This window comes from Cherax quadricarinatus, chromosome 68, assembly GCF_038502225.1.
Source record: "Cherax quadricarinatus isolate ZL_2023a chromosome 68, ASM3850222v1, whole genome shotgun sequence".
NCBI classification, from domain to species: Eukaryota; Metazoa; Arthropoda; class Malacostraca; order Decapoda; family Parastacidae; genus Cherax; species Cherax quadricarinatus.
Window position 1 is genome coordinate 5,901,637 of NC_091359.1, and position 22,766 is coordinate 5,924,402.

The 22,766-nt window shown below is 41.6% G+C and overlaps 1 protein-coding gene across 2 annotated transcripts; it reads right to left on the reverse strand.

The window, feature by feature from the left end:
• Positions 1 to 336: 336 nt before the first annotated feature.
• On the reverse strand, positions 337 to 22,766 carry vih (ubiquitin conjugating enzyme vih). Of its 2 annotated transcripts, XM_070099639.1 has the most exons (5): positions 22,574 to 22,766; positions 17,492 to 17,606; positions 13,469 to 13,673; positions 6,576 to 6,716; positions 337 to 1,752 (listed from the first exon to the last, which is right to left on the reverse strand). In XM_070099639.1, exons 1-4 carry the CDS (start codon positions 22,675 to 22,677, stop codon positions 6,604 to 6,606), a joined length of 537 nt encoding a protein of 178 aa, XP_069955740.1. In that variant the 5' UTR covers positions 22,678 to 22,766; the 3' UTR covers positions 337 to 1,752; positions 6,576 to 6,603. The 2 variants fall into 2 exon arrangements, with proteins under 2 accessions (XP_069955740.1, XP_053645711.1); XM_053789736.2 differs by having other exon boundaries at positions 337 to 6,716.

The following is a 22,766-nucleotide window of genomic DNA, read 5'->3' on the forward strand; positions in this document are numbered from 1 at the left end:
ACTTGTGTATATTACCTAACATAAAAATTTACAAAATCCAGTTATGCTAATTTTTATACAGTTATCAACATTTACATTACCACTCGGTTTTTCACTTTTTCATATAGGTGAATTGCAAGATAATATTTGTCCTCAATCTCTAGATACTTATTACCATGATAAACAACATTTTATATAATTTAAAAAATTCTCAATTTATGCATTAGTTACATATTCTCAAAATCTCTCTCTCAGTGTCTAATCTTGCACCCCAACCTGTTTACCTTTCACATTTCCATGTTAATAAACTTACATGCAATTTTCAAATAACTTCTTGCACATTTATGTTGTGTAACATTTTCATTTTTTTTTTTTTTTTTTTTTTTTGCATTTCAAATGCCCTAAATATCAAGCTTCAACATCAATACAAAAGAATTTTAAAGCTTTTTCATACTATTCACTTATTTTTTTTATCACCACGCATATTGCACAATGCTCTGATAATTACATTAATATGTTTTAGAATGACATTCAAACCAATACTTCAGAAGAGGAATACATCCTCATCAATACTCCCCTCCTGTAGGTATCACTAAATCACCTAATAATAATATAATCAAATTAAGCACTAAACATAATTAGTTGCTGTATGACCCTTTTGGGTTGACTTACTGAGCAAGAAAATGCTAATATCTACATTCAAAAGATGATGTAGCAGTTTTAAAATATCCAACACTAGTTTAACTGTAAAAGTCATTTTAAAATAATACTTTTAATTTTACACTGCAAACAAGTATTCTCATTTACAAAAAAATTTCCATTATTTTTACAACGTACCATCTTCATGTATGAGGATAACTGCTTCTAAATACACTTATTTTATATTTCGGCTCTAACCAATCTACTAAGTAATTTTACATCTCAAGGTGAATTTCTTTTCACTATATCAAATATTTTGGATATAATAAAATACAGCACTTTATTTTACTATACTTTCACAGCCAGTTGATGTGTATAGTAAGTCTTTCACTTGTACATAAAGGAAGAATACAAATGTTTCAGTCATGTTTTTTTTTTTTTTAATCCATTTTCAATTTCCTACCAACACCGGGTGACTCAAATATTCAACACACAATTATCGCCACCCATTCTTCATCTGTCTTTCCAGAAAAACATGGTCATTACAAATCAAGTGTATTACTCAGTTATGTTACTGTACTTGCAACACAGTAGTGAAAAATGAAAATATAAAAAATCATTCTGTAAATGAAGCATATAGTGCATTCATCAGTAGCAAAGCACTTTCTTGAAATGTGAAGATAAAAAGAATTTTGCTAAAAACTATATTAGGTAAAATGAGAGTGGGGCAATATCATTAAAGACAATATAAGAGGTCTAAAACAGCATAAACAATGTTGGATTAATTCAACATCATCATAAGAAGTATCCCAAAGCAAAACTTTTACATAGCTTGACTAATACAAAAGTGTACACTATGATGTACCATATACAAAATCCAAAGGTTGTACCATATACAAAATCCAAAGGTTATGGGAGATGCCACACAATGATCAGCAAAACTATTACATAATTACAAAAACTACTGTAGTTATTCTGCTGTAGAATACTTGTGAGGGATATGTCAATTTTCAAATAAGATGTGGATGCACCAGGTCACCATCTGGAAAAGACCCAGGCCAGGACAAGGCCAGTGAACCTACTACAGTACAGACGTGGATGTGTAATTCCTCCATTTATGGTGGCTGCAACAGGCTAAGGAAAAAAAAAAAAAAGCTAGAGAAGTTATGTTCTATATGTCTTTCATACACAAGTGATCCTCACACTTATAACCTGACTGGCTCTGCAGTTATCGGCATCAGTTGAACTGTTATTTCCCGAAAGTGCAGTGTTATAAATTGGGGCTCTACTTCTAGGAATGAATTGCATACACCAAGATTATGTTTTTAGAAGCTAGCTTGCCAGGGGAAAGAAGAAGGGTCATAAATGCACAGGGGATGCAGGAAAGGGAAAGTATGGCATTCTTAAATTAGGGAGTCACCTGTATATACTACAAAGTCTATGAAAAATATTTTATAAATGGCAAAAGACAAAGACAAAATGCCACCTGCAAGAACCCTTCTAATATTCATTGTAACAGAAAGAATGGTTTAGTATACATTTCTTACAAGAAACAGAATTGAAACTCGGTCTACATGAATGAGCCAAATGGCAGTTCGTATGTTCATCTTGTGTGTTATTTGAGAAGTCCTTAAGTATAATGGCATGAAAATGGAGCTCCATTTCGGTGTCTTGTGTGTGGTCTGGTGTGTACGAGCAAGAGTGGATTGTCTATTCATACGAGAAAGAAGCACCCTGACGAATATCATAGGGGTGTGAAGGAAGCAACTGTTCATGTGAAGACCAGATGGACCAAAGAGGAGAAAGTGGTGTTGGCTATGGCTGAGGTGAAGATCCTGAAAGAAGAAGTAAGAGTTGGTTATGGTGTCCCTACGGGGATGAATTTGTTGTTGGCGGATGTCCACACCAGAAGGTCGGTTGAAGCAATTAAGGGCCACAGGAGGATGGCTTCCTATAAAGCTTTAGTTGACACTTATGTCTGATACTGTTGATGTTGGTAGTTTAAGGATTCAAGATGTTGACCGCCAGGAGGCGCGAAGCAACCAAATTGGGGGCAGGGAAGGGTATTATGGAATTGAAATCTCCCACAATATGAGTGTTCCAACAGTACAAGCACTAACACAGCACCTACTCAGTACAATTGACCCTAGTACATACGCAAACACATGTCAGAAACTACAGAACATGATACACTTTGTTACACGTTGTGTGGAGAAAATGCGGGAGGGTTTAGGGGATATTGGTATTAATGTGTTAAATGTTTTAAATGAGGGAAATGTATTTGGTGGAGTGTGTCTTTTAGCTGTACAGAGTATATTAGATGAGGTATGTCTAAGAGTGAAGGCGATGCTGCTCACAGAGGAAATGCCCCCCAGTATAACAACAATAGGGGTGGTAGAAGAGCCCAAAGAAGACAGCTGTATAGGGACATCCAGAAGCTATACCACAAGGATAGAACTAAGTGTGCGAAGATGGTACTTGATGGAAGATGGCGGAGCTTAGGCGCCCCAGAACAGCAAAATGTAAGTAAAGATCAACTACAAGAGTTTTGGTTGAATTTGTTTGTTAGACCATCTGAAGAAGATATAAGATCGGTGGAGACTGTGGTGGAAGATCAGCTATGGCAATTGCAGTTACCTGTTGAACTGGAAGAGTTTAAAAGAGCAGTAGCTGCGTCCAACGGTAGTTCTGCACCAGGTCCTGATGGATGGATGCTTAAAGATTTGAAAATGTTTCCGGAGCAGTTCTGGGTTGATTTGTTTAACATCTGGTTGTACACTGGATACCTGCCTAAGGTATTCAGGAAGGCTAGAACTGTGTTGCTGCCGAAGGTTGATCAACCTGAAAATCCTGGAGTATAGACCGATAACTATATCAAGCATTATTGTTAGGGTATTCCATAAGATTTTAGCAGCAAGATGCGTTCAGTGGGTTCCTCTCTACATGGCGCAAAGAGCTTTTCTGCCCACAGATGGCCTGGCTCAGAATGTAATGTTGTTGGACGCGGTGATTAGCGAAAGTAAGGATAGATGTAAACCTCTATATGCAATATTCTTAGATGTCAAGAAAGCCTATGATTCGGTAAACACTCTTCGGTGAGGAGAGCACTTCAGATCCATAATGTGCCTCCCTTGGTGATTAATTATATTATGTCGACGTACTATGATGCGTCAACTGAAGTTATAGGTAGAGAGGGAAAGGTGTGTAGAGGGGTAAAGCAGGGGGACCCTCTGTCTTGTATTCTCTTTAATATAGTAATGAATGAAGCGCTGTTGGCCTTAAATAAACAAGTTGGATGGCCAATGAGTGGTGCTGAGCATAAGGTGTCTGCCTTAGCTTTTGCAGATGATGTAGTGTTAGTAGCCGAGTCAGAGCAAGGCCTTAATGCACAATTGCAGCTGTTTTTAAAATACTTAGAAGCAAATAAATAACAAAAAAGGCACAATACCGTGACTGGAACGATACACAAATAACCCGCACATAAAAGAGAGAAGCCCATGACGACGCCTCGGCCCGACTTGGACCAGTGAATTTGTCAATGGTCCAAGTCGGGCCGAGGCGTCGTCGTGGGCTTCTCTCTTTTATGTGCGGGTTATTTGTATATACTTATATATACTTAGAAGCGTCAGGTTTAGAGATAAATCTGCAAAAATGTGCCACATTGAAGATCCAAACAGTTCCAAAAGTTAAGAAGTGGTACGTAGATATGACGCATAAAACAGAAATTTATGGAGCTCAAGTTCGATCCTTGCAACCAACAGCCGTGTATAAATACTTGGGAATGCATTTTTCTTCAGCTGGTAGGGAAAAGCCAGATATACAAAAGTTGCGTGAGAAACTTCGAGCTCTCTAGATGAGGCGCCCCTGAATCCTCAACAGCGGTTATATATATTAAATAAGCACCTGATTCCTGGCATCATACATATTATGGTGCTCGGTGGCGTCTGTCAGAATACCTTGAAGACGTCGGACAAACTAATTAGGCAAAATGTAAGAAAGTGGCTGAATTTTTCCAAAGACACATCACTAGGTGTGTTTTACGCTCCAGCAGCTGCCAGGGGTTTGGGATGTATTTGTTCATCAACAAGAGTTCCTATATTGCGAAGAAACACGTTGGATGCATTTCACAACTCTGAGGATAGCACTATACGGAATTTGGCGTTGCACCCGAACACCCTGAAAGCATTGAGGTTCATAGGCAAGAGTAGAGTGAGGAATGTGGTTGTAACAACTAGGAAGCAGGAGCTCAAGGAATGGACAAAAGCCTTGTTGGGTTCGCTGGATGGGGCAGGACTGAAGGAACATCATTTAGTCCCCCAAGTACATCATTGGATGACGAATGGAACAAGTCTATTAAAGGGGGCCTCTTACGTGGATGCATTAAAAATCAAGCATAACTTAATGCCAACTAAGACTAGACGAGCAAGAGGACGAAGACAGAATAACACAACCTGTGAGGGTTGTGATCAACGAGAGTCCTTGGGACACCTTCTCCAGGTTTACCCGCAGCTCCATGGACAACGGGTCTGACGGCATGATAACATCATGGATGCTATCTCTTCAGACTGCATGCAGAAGAACCATGCGGTAGCCAAGGAGCCGCATATTCCAACAACCCAGGTCGGTTGCCGTGTTCCTCCCTTAAGTCAATGTGACCTGACCTGACTAGGTTGGGTGCATTGGCTTAAGCCGGTAGGAGACTTGGACCTGCCTCGCATGGGCCAGTAGGCCTTCTGCAGTGTTCCTTCGTTCTTATGTTCTTATGCTTAAGCCGGATCTCTTAATTTGTGATGTGGAAAACAAAAAGGCTTACGTGCTCGACATTAAAATAGCAAGTGATTCTGGCATTTCAACTATAGCAGATAAGTATCGACGGAAGGCTGAGTACTACGACACCGGGCAGATTAGATCCTGGACAGCCCGGTGGGCGACCCAGCAGCTTCATCTATACAACGAACTTCGGGACAACGCTGTGGAGCCATCTACAATCAACATACGGCCTATTGACCCGCAAGAAGTTGTCCTCGGAGCAGTGATATTACCTGGAGGGGAGTTATGTCCCCAAAAACGTACAAAATACTCAAAGATCTTCATCTACCAGCCTCGAAGATTGAGTTGTACATAGTTAAGGCCCTGGAAGGTTCCACTGCGCAGTGGAGAATGCATAACCAGTGGGGTGGCCTTAGGGTGCCCTAGATCTGGGTTGATGTTGTAACACAAGTAAGGACTTCTTAAAAAGGACTATGGAGTGAGAAGAGACCAAGCGGCAAGCCGTCCGGCGGGTATACCATTTTGGACCTGCAAACAACACGGCAAAAAGGGAAGAAGAAGAAGCCGGTAAAGTTATGTGATATTACTGCACTTACAGGTTAGAAAATGTATGACTGAATATATTCACTGAAACACCTGGTCAGCCACCAACACAGCTAATGTATTTTTAGTTCCTGAGGGGATGTAATCCATCCCAAAGGGTGAAGGTACGAGAAACATTAGCATTTAAATTTGGCCAGGACTTCCTTAGGTTAAGAAATAAATACTGTAACTCACGATATAAAACAAAACCATTTTTAACAGTATAATGTACACAATGACTATTGTAAACTATCATACATCATAGATATCTAAATATATTAACTTAAAAAGTATTGCTCACACTTCCTAACAGTTAAAGCATTCATTCTTTTTCAATTAAATACAGTGCAGCTTAGCCAGTTTGATGTAAGAAAATTATATAGCTTATGCTTATCCTCTGAGATACAGAAATATTATTTGTCTGACATACTGTCACAAAATGGAAATAGCTCACTGTATCTAGTTATACTTAAATAGAAGAGAACCAAGCTAGGAAACCCAGATAAACTGAAGTACTACTGATGATACCCTGTTTGAAGTCACTCAGCACACATTCTTGCACAACACAAATATGATATACTGAAAAACAAATCTTAAATTCATACATATGCATGTGAAGTGGGACCAGCTTAATTATGGTTCTCCATTTGCCTTCTTGTAATGTTCTATGAGGTGCTTCTTGTATGCTACCTGGTTAGCCCATAGTTCAGCTGCATGGCCATTAAGAGGACTGTCATTGTTTGGTTCTGCAGAGTATGGGGAAAAAATTTAAAATACTAGAAGCACATATCCCTTTAATAACATAGTAAATACAAATCTGAACCTAGTATTGTATATATGAAAAGGTCACCTAGAACTCAGCACTAAAATTACTGAGCATTTATTCATATATGCCAAAAAATTAGTTTCCATGCCTTTCCTTTGCTCTGCTTCTCCTCATTGTTCCTTCATAATATGCTATGTCTTATGCTGTTCTGCATTAGAATCAAGTAAAGTACTTTTTCAAGTCCCTGGGCCCCTTAGAGGCCCAGAGACTTCACCGTGCAATTCTGCACTAATTTAGCATTCATTCTACATTCTTTTTGCCTAATTTATGTCTGAACATAAGCACTATATGATCCCTATAGGTTTAATATTACTAAAGTATTAACATTTAGTGGAACAAACTTTTCAATGTCACCATAAGGTTTTGACATTTAAAGCTAAGTCAAAAGCACTGCATAATATACAGTACCTGTACAAAACCAGGCTATGTAGATTTTCCCAACTTCACACTGTTCTAATGTACAGCAAGTCCTCAATGTTATTGATAGGCTCTTGGAAACTAAGCAAAAAGACATAACGAAACCACACCTCGAAGTCCATCATCAAACCTCTTTAAAATTTCTAGTTTTGTTTCTAGTGTTACACTACTTATCTGTTTTTTGTGGCCACAGACATAGGGAAACAGTGCACCTTTAGCACTCACTGCAACAGGGTTAAATCAAGGAATAAATGTTTGCAAAGTATGGAAGAAGTGAATGTTTTCAGATACTTGGGAGTTGACGTGTCAGCGGATGGATTTATGAAGGATGAGATTAATCATAGAATTGATGAGGGAAAAAAGGCGAGAGGTGCATTGAGGTATATGTGAAGTCAAAAAACGTTATCTATGGAGGCAAAGAAGGGAATGAATGAAAGTATAGTAGTACCAACACTCTTATATGGATGTGAATCTTGGGTGGTAAATGCAGTAGCGAGGAGACAGTTGGAGGCAGTGGAGATGTCCTGTCTAAGGGCAATGTGTGGTGTAAATATTATGCAGAAAATTCAGAGTGTGGAAATTAGGAAAAGGTGTGGAGTTAATAAAAGCATTAGTCAGAGGGCAGAAGAGGGGTTGTTGAGGTGGTTTGGTCATTTAGAGAGAATGGATCAAAGTAGAATGACATGGAAAGCATATAAATCTATAGGGGAAGGAAGGCGGGGTAGGGGTCGTCCTCGAAAGGGTTGGAGAGAGGGGGTAAAGGAGGTTTTGTGGGCGAGGGGCTTGGACTTCCAGCAAGCGTGCGTGAGCGTGTTAGACAGGAGTGAATGGAGACGAATGGTACTTGGGACCTGATGATCTGTTGGAGTGTGAGCAGGGTAATATTTAGTGAAGGGATTCAGGGAAACCGGTTATTTTCATATAGTCGGACTTGAGTCCTGGAAATGGGAAGTACAATGCCTGCACTTTAAAGGAGGGGTTTGGGATATTGGCAGTTTGGAGGGATATGTTGTGTATCTTTATATGTGTATGCTTCTAAACTGTTGTATTCTGAGCACCTCTGCAAAAACAGTGATAATGTGTGAGTGTGGTGAAAGTGTTGAATGATGATGAAAGTATTTTCTTTTTGGGGATTTTCTTTCTTTTTTGGGTCACCCTGCCTCGGTGGGAGACGGCCGACTTGTTGAAAAAAAAAAAGCGAAAATTTGAAGGAGCACCTCCTACCACCACGCAGTTCATTAGTATACACGAATATTTGTTATGCATTCCAATTCTAATTTATTATTTTAAATTTACAGTAAATAAACTAACTGATATGGCACTTTGATAATACAGCACTCGCTTTAGAGAGCTTTGCTAATATGGCACTTGCTTTGGTGCTTCACTAATACAGCACTTTTCAATTATATTCACATTCACTTTGGGTCTTTGGCTGCACTGTGACATTATCTAGGGAGGCAAAGAAGGGAATGTATGAAAGTATAGCGGTACCAACACTCTTATATGGGTGTGAAGCTTGGGTTGTAAATGCTGCAGCAAGGAGGCAGCTGGAGACAGTGGAGATGTCTTGTCTAAGGGCAATGTGTAGTGTAAATATTATGCAGAGAATTTGGAGTGTGGAAATTAGGACGTGTGGAGTTACTAAAAGTATTAGTCAGAGGGCTGAAGAAGGGTTGTTGAGGTGGTTTGGTCATTTAGAGAGAAGACGATGTAGTCAGTCCATCACTTTTCCAGGGTGAGGGACTGACAACCTCAAATCTACGACGTCAAGGGTGATGGACTGTACATCGTCTTCTCCTCTCTATTGCTCCTGCCTACTTTCTGTACTCGACTGAAGAAGCCTACTGTGTAAGCAAAAACGTTTCGGAATAAAGTTGCCTAAATGTTGCCTATGTGTCTTATCTACCAACCTGTCGGTATTGTATACCATTTGATAATTGTTGAGAGAGAGAGAGAGAAAAAAAATAACGTTTATTATTTTCAGCGCTTGCCTTGCTTTTAAGACGGTAGTTTTGGTCAGTTTAAAAAAAATATTTTACTTATGCATTTTTTTTAGGCCTAATGCTATTGTGCACTTAATAATAATAGTTTTTTTTTTTCAACAAGTCGGCCGTCTCCCACCGAGGCAGGGTGACCCAAAAAAGAAAATCCCCCCCCCCCAAAAAAAAATGCTTTCATCATCATTCAACACTTTCACCACACTCACACATTATCACTGTTTTTGCAAAGATGCTCAGAATACAACAGTTTAGAAGCATACACATATAAAGATACACAACATATCACTCCAAACTGCCAATATCCCAAACCCCTCCTTTAAAGTGCAGGCATTGTACTTCCCATTTCCAGGACTCAAGTCCGACTATATGAAAATAACCGGTTTCCCTGAATCCCTTCACTAAATATTACCCTGCTCACACTCAACAGATCGTCAGGTCCCAAGTACCATTCGTCTCCATTCACTCCTATCTAACACGCTCACGCACGCTTGCTGGAAGTCCAAGCCCCTTGCCCACAAAACCTCCTTTACCCCCTCTCTCCAACCCTTTCGAGGACAACCCCTACCCCTCCTTCCTTCCCCTATAGATTTATATGCTTTCCATGTCATTCTACTTTGATCCATTCTCTCTAAATGACCAAACCACCTCAACAACCCCTCTTCTGCCCTCTAGCTAATACTTTTATTAACTCCACACCTTTTCCTAATTTCCACACTCCGAATTTTCTGCATAATATTTACACCACACATTGCCCTTAAACAGGACATCTCCACTGCCTCCAACCGTCTCCTCGCTGCTGCATTTACCACCCAAGCTTCACACCCATATAAGAGTGTTGGTACTACTATACTTTCGTACATTCCCTTCTTTGCCTCCATAGATAAAGTTTTTTGACTCCACATATACCTCAACGCACCACTCACCTTTTTTCCCTCATCAATTCTATGATTAACCTCATCCTTCATAAATCCATCCGCCGACACGTCAACTCCCAAGTATCTGAAAACATTCACTTCTTCCATACTCCTCCTCCCCAATTTGATATCCAATTTTTCTTTATCTAAATCATTTGATACTCTCATTACCTTACTCTTTTCTATGTTCACTTTCAACTTTCTACCTTTACACACATTCCCAAACTCATCCACTAACCTTTGCAATTTTTCTTTAGAATCTCCCATATGCACAGTATCATCAGCAAAAAGTAACTGTCAATTCCCATTTTGAATTTGATTCCCCAAAATTTAATCCCACCCCTCTCCCGAACACCCTAGCATTTACTTCCTTTACAACCCCATCTATAAATATATTAAACAACCATGGTGACATTACACATCCCTGTCTAAGACCTACTTTTACCGGGAACTAGTCTCCCTCTCTTCTACACACCCTAACCTGAGCCTCACTATCCTCATAAAAACTCTTTACAGCATTTAATAACTTACCACCTATTCCATATACTTGCAACATCTGCCACATTGCTCCTCTATCCACTCTATCCTATGCCTTTTCTAAATCCATAAATGCAATAAAAACTTCCCTACCTTTATCTAAATACTGTTCACATATATGCTTCAATGTAAACACTTGATCTACACATCCCCTACCCACTCTGAAACCTCCTTGCTCATCCGCAATCCTACATTCTGTCTTACCTCTAATTCTTTCAATTATAACCCTACCGTACACTTTTCCTGGTATACTCGGTAAACTTATTCCTCTATAATTTTTAGTCTCTTTTGTCCCCTTTCCCTTTATATAAAGGGACTATACATGCTCTCTGCCAATCCCTAGGTACCTTCCCCTCTTTCATACATTTATTAAACAAAAGTACCAACCACTCCAACATTATATCCCCCCCTGCTTTTAACATTTGTCATGATCCCATTAGTTCCAGCTGCTTTACCCCCTTTCATTCTACGTAATGCCTCACGTACCTCCCCCACACTTACATTCTGCTCTTCTTCAGTCCTAAAAGATGGTATACCTCCCTGACCAGTGCATGAAATTACTGCCTCTGTTTCTTCCTTAACATTTAAAAGTTCAAAATATTCTCGCCATCTACCTAATACCTCCTTCTCCCCATCTACTAACTCCCCTACTCTGTTTTTAACTGACAAATCCATACTTTCCCTAGGCTTTCTTAACTTGTTTAACTCGCTCCAAAATTTTTTCTTATTTCCATTAAAATTTCTTGACAGTGCCTCTCCCACTCTATCATCTGCTCTCCTTTTGCACTCTCTCACCACTCTCTTTACCTTTCTTTTACTCTCCATATACTCTGCTCTTCTTATAACACTTCTGCTTTGTAAAAACCTCTCATAAGCTACCTTTTTCTCTTTTATCACACCCTTTACTTCATCATTCCACCAATCACTCCTCTTTCCTCCTGCCCCCACCCTCCTATAACCACAAACTTCTGCCCCACATTCTAATACTGCATTTTTATAACTATTCCAACCCTCTTCAACCCCCCCACTACTCATCTTTGCACTAGTCCACCTTTCTGCCAATAGTCGCTTATATCTCAACCGAACTTCCTCCTCCCTTAGTTATACACTTTCACCTCCCTCTTACTTGTTGTTGCCACCTTCCTCTTTTCCCATCTACCTCTTACTCTAACTGTAGCTACAACTAAATAATGGTCCGATATATCAGTTGCCCCTCTATAAACATGTACATCCTGGAGCCTACCCATCAACCTTTTATCCACCAATACATAATCTAATAAACTACTTTCATTACGTGCTACATCATACCTTGTATATTTATTTATCCTCTTTTTCATAAAATATGTATTACTTATTACCAAATCTCTTTTTACACAGCTCAATTAAAGGCTCCCCATTTACATTTACCCCTGGCACCCCAAATTTACCTACTACTCCCTCCATAACATTTTTACCCACTTTAGCATTGAAATCCCCAACCACCATTACTCTCACACTTGATTCAAAACACCCCACGCATTCGCTCAACATTTCCCAAAATCTCTCTCTCCTCCACACTTCTCTCTTCTCCAGGTGCATACATGCTTATTATAACCCACTTTTCACATCCAATCTTTATTTTGCTCCACATAATCCTTGAATTAATGCATTTATAGTCCCTCTTTTCCTGCCATAGCTTATCCTTCAACATTATTGCTACTCCTTCTTTAGCTCTAACTCTATTTGAAACCCCTGACCTAATCCCATTTATTCCTCTCCATTGAAACTCTCCCACCCCCTTCAGCTTTGTTTCACTTAAAGCCAGGACATCCAGCTTCTTCTCATTCATAACATCCACAATCATCTCTTTCTTATCATTTGCACAACATCCACGCACATTCAGACTTCCTACTTTGACAATTTTCTTCTTCTTATTCTTTTTAGTAATCTTTACAGGAAAAGGGGTTACTAGCCCATTGTTCCGGGCATTTTAGTTGACTTTTACAACACGCATGGCTTACGGAGGAAAGATTCTTATTCCACTTCTCCATGGATATAAAAGGAAAAGTAATAAGACCAAGAACTATTAAGATAAAATCAAAGAAAACTCAGATGAGTGTGTATAAATAAATGTGTACATGTATGTGTAGTGTGACCTAAGTGTAAGTAGCAAGACATACCTGTAATCTTGCATATTTATGAGACAGACAGAAGACATCAGCAATCCTACCATCATGTAAAACAATTACAGGCTTTCGTTTTACACTCGTTTGGCAGGACGGTAGTACCTCCCTGGGTGGTTGCTGTCTACCAACCTACTACATAATAATAATAATAGTCTAAACATTATTTTAGGCTTTTACATGCCCTGGCAAGTGAAAAAATGCTATGATTTGCTGTACAGTGGCAGTCTGGAACCTAACCCACTGTATTAGTGAGGTATGCCTGCGTTAACCCCTTAAAGGGGCAGTGCCTTAGTGCTAATGAAGGGCACTGCATGACCCCTACAGGTTTAACATTACCCCATGATAATAACTGTATACAGTGGACCCCCGGTTAACGAACTTTTTTCATTCCAGTAGTACGTTCAGGGGCCAGTACTGACCGAATTTTTTCCCATAAGGAATATTGTGAAGTAGATTAGTCCATTTCAGACCCCCAAACATACACGTACAAACGCACTTACATAAATACACTTACATAATTGGTCGCGTTTGGAGGTGATCGTTAAGCGGGGGTGCACTGTATTAATAAATAATTAATATGTACATATTTTGTATCTACATGCTTCAGAACTGTGGCATTTACACTCATCAATAACTTACCTCCGAGCAATGACTGAATGGAAAGAAGAATGGACCGCACATCATAAGATGCAGACCATTTTTCTTTCAAAATATCTAGGCAGATGTTCCCATGCAGGTCAACATTAGGGTGAAAACAGGAGGTGATGAACTTGACTGTTGGGGCTGAATATGGGTAGCTACTTGGGAACTCTAATGTCAATCTGTAAGTTAGTCCCTCATAAACCTGAAATAAAATTATATACATTGTAATAACTTATGAATTATTGCAAGCTTTATAAGGGATGTACAGTTCTGCATCATTTCGGTGTAAATGTGAAAATACTAAGAGAAGCCGATACATACAAAGAATATTCTAAGAAATTGAAAGGGTATTGAATTACAGTACAATAAACATCAGTGTTCTAAGAACCTGACATGGGCATGACCTACTTCCACATTGGACAAATGTGATACCACCTACGACTGCTGCACCTCTCCTGCCTACGGTATGCAAGCTACTTCGCACATATGCTGTATTCTTTTCAAGATTGATGGAATAACCACATCGCTCAAGGCCGAGAGACTGATTACTTCAAACTCCTGTTCTTATCCCATTCTCCTTTGTTATGGACTGATAAAGCCACTGTGTGGTGAAATGTTTCCTTAATAAAGATACCCAAGTGTTGCACATGTGTCTAATTTATCAAGAACCTGACAAGTGAGTTCAAAGATGTTTTAGAAACTGTCAAGCACACCTGATTTCTTTCTGTAAAATGACAAGTAAATATTGCTCAAATTATATGTTCCTTCATTAACTGTGGCCAATAATGGGATGTACAGTAGTATCATTGGAGCTCACAGTCCTTTAAAATAAATAAATAAATGAAGTTGCCCAGGGAGGACACAGTATGGAACAGGGCGTAAACACATTTTAAAATTTTATACAAATTGCTGTTCATTTCTTTGGCTGTACACAGCCAAACAGAATATGTACAGTAGTACATGTTCTATAGTTTTACATTAACCTTTCAGTAATTACCAATTTCTCTTTGTATTTTTTTCTTTCTTACTGTATAAGCTATTTCTAGTTCAATTTCTTTCCTTTTACTCTCAAATTTATACAGTTATACAAAGCTTACTGAGGCATGTTCTTTCCTTAACCCTTTGACTGTCGAGGTCGTATATATACGTCTTACGAGGTACCGTGTTTGACGTATATATACTCATAAATTCTAGCGGCTTCAAATCAAGCAGGAGAAAGCTGGTAGGCTCACATGTGAGAGAATGGGTCTGTGTGGTCAGTGTGCACCACATAAAAAAATCCTGGAGCATGCAGTGCATAATGAGAAAAAAAAAACTCCGACCGTTTTTTTAATTAAAATGCCGACTTTGTGGTCTATTTTCGTATAGTATTTATGGTTGTATTATTGTTTTCTTGGTCTCATTTGATAGAATGGAAAACATATTATAGAATTAGAGGTGATTTTGATTGATTTTACTCTAAAAAGAACCTGGAAATGGAGCTCAAAGTAGGGGAAATGTTTGATTTTTGCCGATGTTCAAAAGTAAACAAATGATGTCATTATCCAATAAATGTCCAACTAGCCATTCTAATATGCAGTCATGAATGGGTTGATGTTATTTATACAATTATTACAATATTGCAGTAGTCTGCATAACAGTAAATCTTCTATTTTTTGTTTGAATAAAAATTCAAAATAGAAAGCAAGAGTAATATCAGAGGGGCTTGGAGATGTGACTGATGAACAAAGAAAATGTTATTTTAGAGCCAGGAATGCCTGCATTGTTCATTCTGGACCGTATTTTGAAATTGTCATATTTTTTAATTTTCGTGAAATTGGCCAAATTGCAAATTTCTGACCATGTTATTGGGTAGTTGAAATCGGTAAATGGGCAGTTTCTTGTACTCAATCGATAGAAAAAAATGGAGTTCTAAAGAAATAGCTATGAGTTTGGTCGACTGGAACAATAGAATTAGCCGAAAATAGGGGTCAAAGTGGGCGAAATCGCCGATTTGTAAATATCACCGAGGTCGCTAACTTCGCGAGAGTGTAATTCCGTCAGTTTTTCATCAAATTTCGTGTTTTTGGTGTCATTACAATCGGGAAAAGATTCTCTATCATTTCATAAGAAAAATATTATTTTTTTTTTTAAATTTTGCGACACCAGGAGACACTTCAGGATTGGGGGTTGCGACAGTCAAGGGGTTAACTTCTCGTTTCACATGTCCATGAAAAGGTTTCAGTTATAATACGTGAAATGATATCACCATCTTGTATTCTTTTATGTATTATAGTTAAAAATATATAATGTTTTAAATAAATTAAATTATATGGCTAAGATTTAATCCAAGGAAATTTAAAAAAAAAAATGAAAGTTTTACATATGAGAGAAAGGTACACATACAGTAGAACTCCCATATCCACAGATTCAGTTTCTATGGTTTCAGTTATCGATGGTTTACTGTAGCCCAAAAATAATTTTGCTCAATAATGGTCACAAAGTGCAACAGTGATGATGGCAGTTCTTCAAAACCTAAGTCATGAAGTGTTTCCCACTAGTGAAACAAGTGCTAATTTTCCACTTATTGTACATAATTTATCAATTAAACTTTATCATAGATGTGTATGTACATGAAAAACGACACACACAGGGTTCGCCACTATCCGTAGCTTCAGGTATCCATGGTAGTTCTTGGAACGTATTTATCACAGATACAGGGGGACTACTGTATACAAAGGGCAACAATCTTATTACAGGAAATAACAGCTAGAATGTGGGGAAAAAAATATGTCCAGCATTTCATTCCAGCAACTAGTGAGGTGTTATTGATAGCTCTTAGAATAAATTAGTTAAACATTTTAATGCATATGTGAGAGGAATTCAACACATACTTTTTAAATTATCATTTACAAATACAGTGGTATCTTGACTTACGAGTTTTCTGAGTTACAAGCTGTCGCTTGGTCAGTTTTTTGCTTTGAGTTGTGAGCCAAAATCAGAGTTACAAGTGAGCTTCAGATATGCCGCCACTTGCAGGACATACCAAGGAAATACTAAAAACCTCGATAATAATCAGTGTGTAACATCTTTTCAATTTTGATACCGCTGGTAATGTCATCCTGCCAGAATGTTCTATAATGTATGACCTAAGTAAAGAGAAACAATTCTGGAACGTGTAATATATGTTCGGCAGGCCAGCTGGTTGGGTGGCCAGCTGGCTGGCTAATTTGCTTTGGCTGTCTCTGTTTCCTTCTGTCTGTCTGTATCTCTCTCTCTCTCAGGTACACATAAATATTTATACATAATGTAAATTACCTAGGATAACCCCAAAAATCCAAAGTGCTATACTATGCTTGTAGATATAAGGTATAATAAGCTTAACTGGCAAGCAATACACATTTTCACTTGTTCAGAAATCAGACGTGACAACTCTGCATTGTAATACCTGTTGGTTCATGAGTGGCTCTCTCTCTTAGACAAAGACAAGTAGAGAGACAGGAAGACAAACACAGGTAGACAGAAAGACACATAAGCAGAGACAGATAAACAGACAGAACTAGACCAACAAACAGACAGACATGTTTGTGTGTAACAGTGAAAAATAAAGCCAAGGCAGTGCACGATTATCAAATGTCACTCCACTGCTACACTGTCAGCAGTGGAGTGACACTCATCTTACACCGTGCTTCAAGGAGTTTCACATACTCCAGCATTTCTAAAACATTGGTGGGACCTGGCAAAAAAGGCAAAAATAATTTATTTATAAATACATTTTTCTTATTTAAAAACCCATAACAAAAAAACTGGGGTGTTTGGGGGGACTGGAACGGATTAATGGCATTTCAATGAGGAAAATTGATTTGATACACTAGCAAATTGAGTTACGAGCTCAGTCACGGAATGAATTAAACTCGTATGTCAAGGTACAACTGTAGTCCAACACACTGCATGGTTTTCCATGAATTTTGATAAACCATGTATAAAATTAAAGGAAGAGCATGAAGACAAGACATTATGCCATTAAGATTAGATACTTACTGTAGCGCTTGGGCCTGTGAGTGTGCCGATCCACTTGAACAGGTTGTCTCCCTCAGGAAATGCCGAGATTCCTTTGTCCGTGGACATCATCAGTGTCATCAGCTCATGTTGCAATCTGACATATCACCATTATACATTAAATGATTCAGAGTACAGTATATTTCAAATAATTGCATATACAAAATATACAATAATCAGAAATCTTATAATATGCACAACAAAATTTTTAAGAATTCTAAAACCACAGCATAAAGCTTCACAAATAAAAATTGTAATTTTGAATGCATCAAAGGAATTATTGAAAAATAAGCTTACTTATAGGTTGGAGGGTGGTAGACAATTCCGCAGAAGATATGGTACTACCTTCTGAGAAACAGGATTCCTTTTATGCTGGGCTCTTTTCCCCGTCTTGAAAAATCTTTAAATACTGTACTGTTATCTAGTCATGTTACCAAGGCTCAAAGCCTCCATAGTCCATCACCATAATCTAATCTCATACTAAATCTACTAAATTAGAAAGATAATTTAATATACAGTGGACCCCCGGTTAACGATATTTTTTCACTCCAGAAGTATGTTCAGGTGCCAGTACTGACCGAATTTGTTCCCATAAGGAATATTGTGAAGTAAATTAGTCCATTTCAGACCCCCAAACATACACGTGCAAACACACTTACATAAATACACTTACAGAATTGGTCGCATTCGGAGGTGATCGTTATGCGGGGGTCCACTGTACATGTATACTGAAGGAATAAGAGCCATAAGCTACATACTGTACATACTGTGAAAAGAAATTTAATTGTACCCTGAATAGTAGTACTGTAGTTTGGGTTATAACTGAAGGATGCTCCTTGGAAATCAGACATTATTTTATATTTTATGTACATATACAAGCTATGACAATTTTTCTTCTTCTTATTCTTTTTAGTAATCTTTACAGGGAAAGGGGTTACTAGCCCATTGTTCCCGGCATTTTAGTTGACTTTTACAACACGCATGGCTTACGGAGGAAAGATTCTTATTCCACTTCCCCATGGATATAAAAGGAAAAGTAATAAGACCAAGAACTATTATGATAAAATCAAAGAAAACTCAGATGAGTGTGTATAAATAAACGTGTCCATGTATGTGTAGTGTGACCTAAGTGTAAGTAGAAGTAGCAAGACGTACCTGTAATCTTGCATATTTATGAGACAGACAAAAGACACCAGCAATCCTACCATCATGTAAAACAATTACAGGCTTACGTTTTACACTCACTTGGCAGGACGGTAGTACCTCCCTGGGTGGTTGCTGTCTACCAACCTTGACTTGAGTCCTGGAAATGGGAAGTACAATGCCTGCACTTTAAAAGGAGGGGTTTGGGATATTGGCAGTTTGGAGGGATATGTTGTGTATCTCTATACGTATATGCTTCTAAACTGTTATATTCTGAGCACCTCTGCAAAAGCAGTGATAATGTGTGAGTGTGGTGAAAGTGTTGAATGATGATGAAAGTATTTTCTTTTTGGGGATTTTCTTTCTTTTTTGGGTCACCCTGCCTCGGTGGGAGACGACCGACTTGTTGAAAAAAAAAAAAAAAAAAAAATACAAGCTATGTACACCACAGAAGTTATTTCTTGGGCAAATTATTTTGGAAGATATTGGAGAAAACACTTTTTTATTTTTTGCCATGAGAAGCACATCAGAGCATCAACATTTAGTATTTTGGCCTGGCCATTCACGGCAACAAAGATGCAGAGGATATCCAGTGGCTAAGTAAGATTAAGTTACATTAGGTAACTTATGTTGGGTTAGGTGGGGTTTATTAGACTTAATTACATTCCTTATTATTCAAACACCATAATACGTACTATAATTAATGTAAAACCCACTCAGTAATACATGTATACAATTTATACTATACAGTATTTCATCACGAAAATTTGCCAAGAAGCAACATTCAACTATTACTGGTGTGCAAGATTTTCCATCTTGAATCTGTAGGGTATTCTGAAGGTCACTGCCCCCTGTGATGCGATCCATGACCAGTCCTCATGGTGGATCAGGGCCTGATCAACCAGGCTGTTATTCCTGGCCACACACAAACCAATGTACGAACCACAGCCCAGCTGGTCAGGTACTGACTTTAGGTGTCTGTCCAGCACCCTCTGGAAGACACACTGGGGTCGTACTGGTAATCCCCCTTATGTATGCTGGGAGGCAGTCAAACAAACTTGGGCCCCTGACACTATGTCGTGTCTTAGCATACTAATGGTGCCCCTGCATTTTCATTGGGGGATGTCTAATACTGTTATATATCATCATCATTAGTGAAGATAAGGTCAAGTGTATTTTCTAGTCTTGTTGACTCCACTATTTGCTGGCTTAAGGTCAATTTGTTGCAGAGATTTAATAGCTCGTGTGGGTGTGTGAATTTTCATCTGAGTGGCCTCCTAGAGGTTATCTCTCATAAAACATTATTTGCCACATTTCTCCATTTTAGGTGTCTTAAGTTGAAATCACCCAGCAACAAGATATTTAGGGCTGGGCTTGGGAGATTTCCCAGACAGTAGTCAATTTTCAAAATCTGTTCCTTGAATTGTTGGGGAAGTTGTATCAAGTGGCTTACCTCCACAATGGCAAGGTTTTGGTTCTGAATCTTTACTGCCAAAACTTCAACTGCATCATTTGTGGTGTTTAGGAATTTTGAGTACAGTACATATATGAATGAATAAACCAGTTGTGAGGGATTTGAGGGAGGGAGAATTTGAAGGTAGGGAATAGTGGGGAGATTTTAAGGATGGGTGTATGAGGAAGAGGTGTATGAGGTATTCCCTCCCCAATACATTTTCCTATCACACAGTATGGCTTATATACAGAAATGGGCGAGGCCAGTAGGGCACCTGATAAACTTACGTAGGCCATGAGGATGTCATCCAGCATTCAGTAGTAGGTTTCCTTAAAACAGTATGCAAGTTTATTTAGGTACAGTTACACACAAGTACAATTATCATACAGTGTAAATTACCTAGAATAAACCCCCAAAATAGTCAAAGCAACTTATTTTCACTGGTGTCCTTGTAAAAGATGCTACATTCACAGATGCGCTAAACCCATTGGGAGTTGTATAATGCCTGGAGGAAACGGGCAAGCAATAAGGTTAAGACCTAGGAAAGAGACGAGAGGTTCAATTGAAGTGTGAAGGAGAGGGAGGGGTGGGCCACCCGGGGGAGGCAGGCGGGGGCCACCCGGGGGAGGCAGGCGGGGGCCACCCGGGGGAGGCAGGCGGGGGCCACCCGGGGGAGGGAGGCGCGGGCCACCCGGGGGAGGGAGGCACGGGCCACCCGGGGGAGGGGGGCGCGGGCCACCCGGGGGAGGGGGGCGCGGGCCACCCGGGGGAGGGAGGCGCGGGCCACCCGGGGGAGGGAGGCGCGGGCCACCCGGGGGAGGGAGGCGCGGGTCACCCGGGGGAGGGAGGCGCGGGCCACCCGGGGGAGGGAGGCGCGGGCCACCCGGGGGAGGGGGGCGCGGGCCACCCGGGGGAGGGGGGCACGGGCCACCCGGGGGAGGGGGGCGCGGGCCCCCCGGGGGAGGGGGGAGCGGGCCACCCGGGGGAGGGGGGCGCGGGCCACCCGGGGGAGGGGGCACGGGCCACCCGGGAGAGGGGGGCGCGGGTCACCCGGGGGAGGGGGGCGCGGGTCACCCGGGAGACGGGGGCGCGGGTCACCCGGGAGACGGGGGCGCGGGTCACCCGGGAGCGCGGGTCACCCGGGAGAGGGGGGCGCAGTTCACCCGGGAGAGGGGGGCGCAGTTCACCCGGGAGAGGGGGGCGCAGTTCACCCGGGAGAGGGGGCGCGGGTCACCCGGGAGAGGGGGGCGCGGGTCACCCGGGAGAGGGGGGCGCGGGTCACCCGGGAGAGGGGGGCGCGGGTCACCCGGGAGAGGGGGCGCGGGTCACCCGGGAGAGGGGGGGCGCGGGTCACCCGGGAGAGGGGGGCGCGGGTCACCCGGGAGAGGGGGGCGCGGGTCACCCGGGAGAGGGGGCGCGGGTCACCCGGGAGAGGGGGGCGCGGGTCACCCGGGAGAGGGGGGCGCGGGTCACCCGGGAGAGGGGGGCGCGGGTCACCCGGGAGAGGGGGGCGCGGGTCACCCGGGAGAGGGAGGGGCGGGTAACCTGGGAGAGGGAGGGGCAGGTTACCTGGGAGAGGGAGGGGCAGGTTACCTGGGAGAGGGAGGGGCAGGTTACCTGGGAGAGGGAGGTGCAGGTTACCTGGGAGAGGGAGGTGTGGGTTACCTGGGAGAGGGAGGTGCGGGTTACCTGGGAGAGGGAGGTGCGGGTTACCTGGGAGAGGGAGGTGCGGGTTACCTGGGAGAGGGAGGTGCGGGTTACCTGGGAGAGGGAGGTGCGGGTTACCTGGGAGAGGGAGGTGCGGGTTACCTGGGAGAGGGAGGTGCGGGTTACCTGGGAGAGGGAGGTGCGGGTTACCTGGGAGAGGGAGGTGCGGGTTACCTGGGAGAGGGAGGTGCGGGTTACCTGGGAGAGGGAGGTGCGGGTTACCTGGGAGAGGGAGGTGCGGGTTACCTGGGAGAGGGAGGTGCGGGTTACCTGGGAGAGGGAGGTGCGGGTTACCTGGGAGAGGGAGGTGCGGGTTACCTGGGAGAGGGAGGTGCGGGTTACCTGGGAGAGGGAGGTGCGGGTTACCTGGGAGAGGGAGGTGCAGGTTACCTGGGAGAGGGAGGTGCGGGTTACCTGGGAGAGGGAGGTGCGGGTTACCTGGGAGAGGGAGGTGCGGGTTACCTGGGAGAGGGAGGTGCGGGTTACCTGGGAGAGGGAGGTGCGGGTTACCTGGGAGAGGGAGGTGCAGGTTACCTGGGAGAGGGAGGTGCGGGTTACCTGGGAGAGGGAGGTGCGGGTTACCTGGGAGAGGGAGGTGCGGGTTACCTGGGAGAGGGAGGTGCAGGTTACCTGGGAGAGGGAGGTGCAGGTTACCTGGGAGAGGGAGGTGCAGGTTACCTGGGAGAGGGAAGGCTGCCCCCCACCAACACAGCTGTTAAAGCACCAGCATTCGAGCCATTTAAATCCTACCATTTTCTTACCTTTTACTCACGGAATGTGAATCTCTACCCGCGATGGCTCGCTCGGTGTTGCTCTTCATGGAAGTTGAGGCGTTAACTACTCCTGGTGCGATATTTTGCGCCATTTTTTCCTTCAAAATTGTGCTGAGCAGCCCCACTGACGTCTTGTTTACCTTTGAGAAGCAAATTCAAATCTACCCAAAGAATCCTGCAA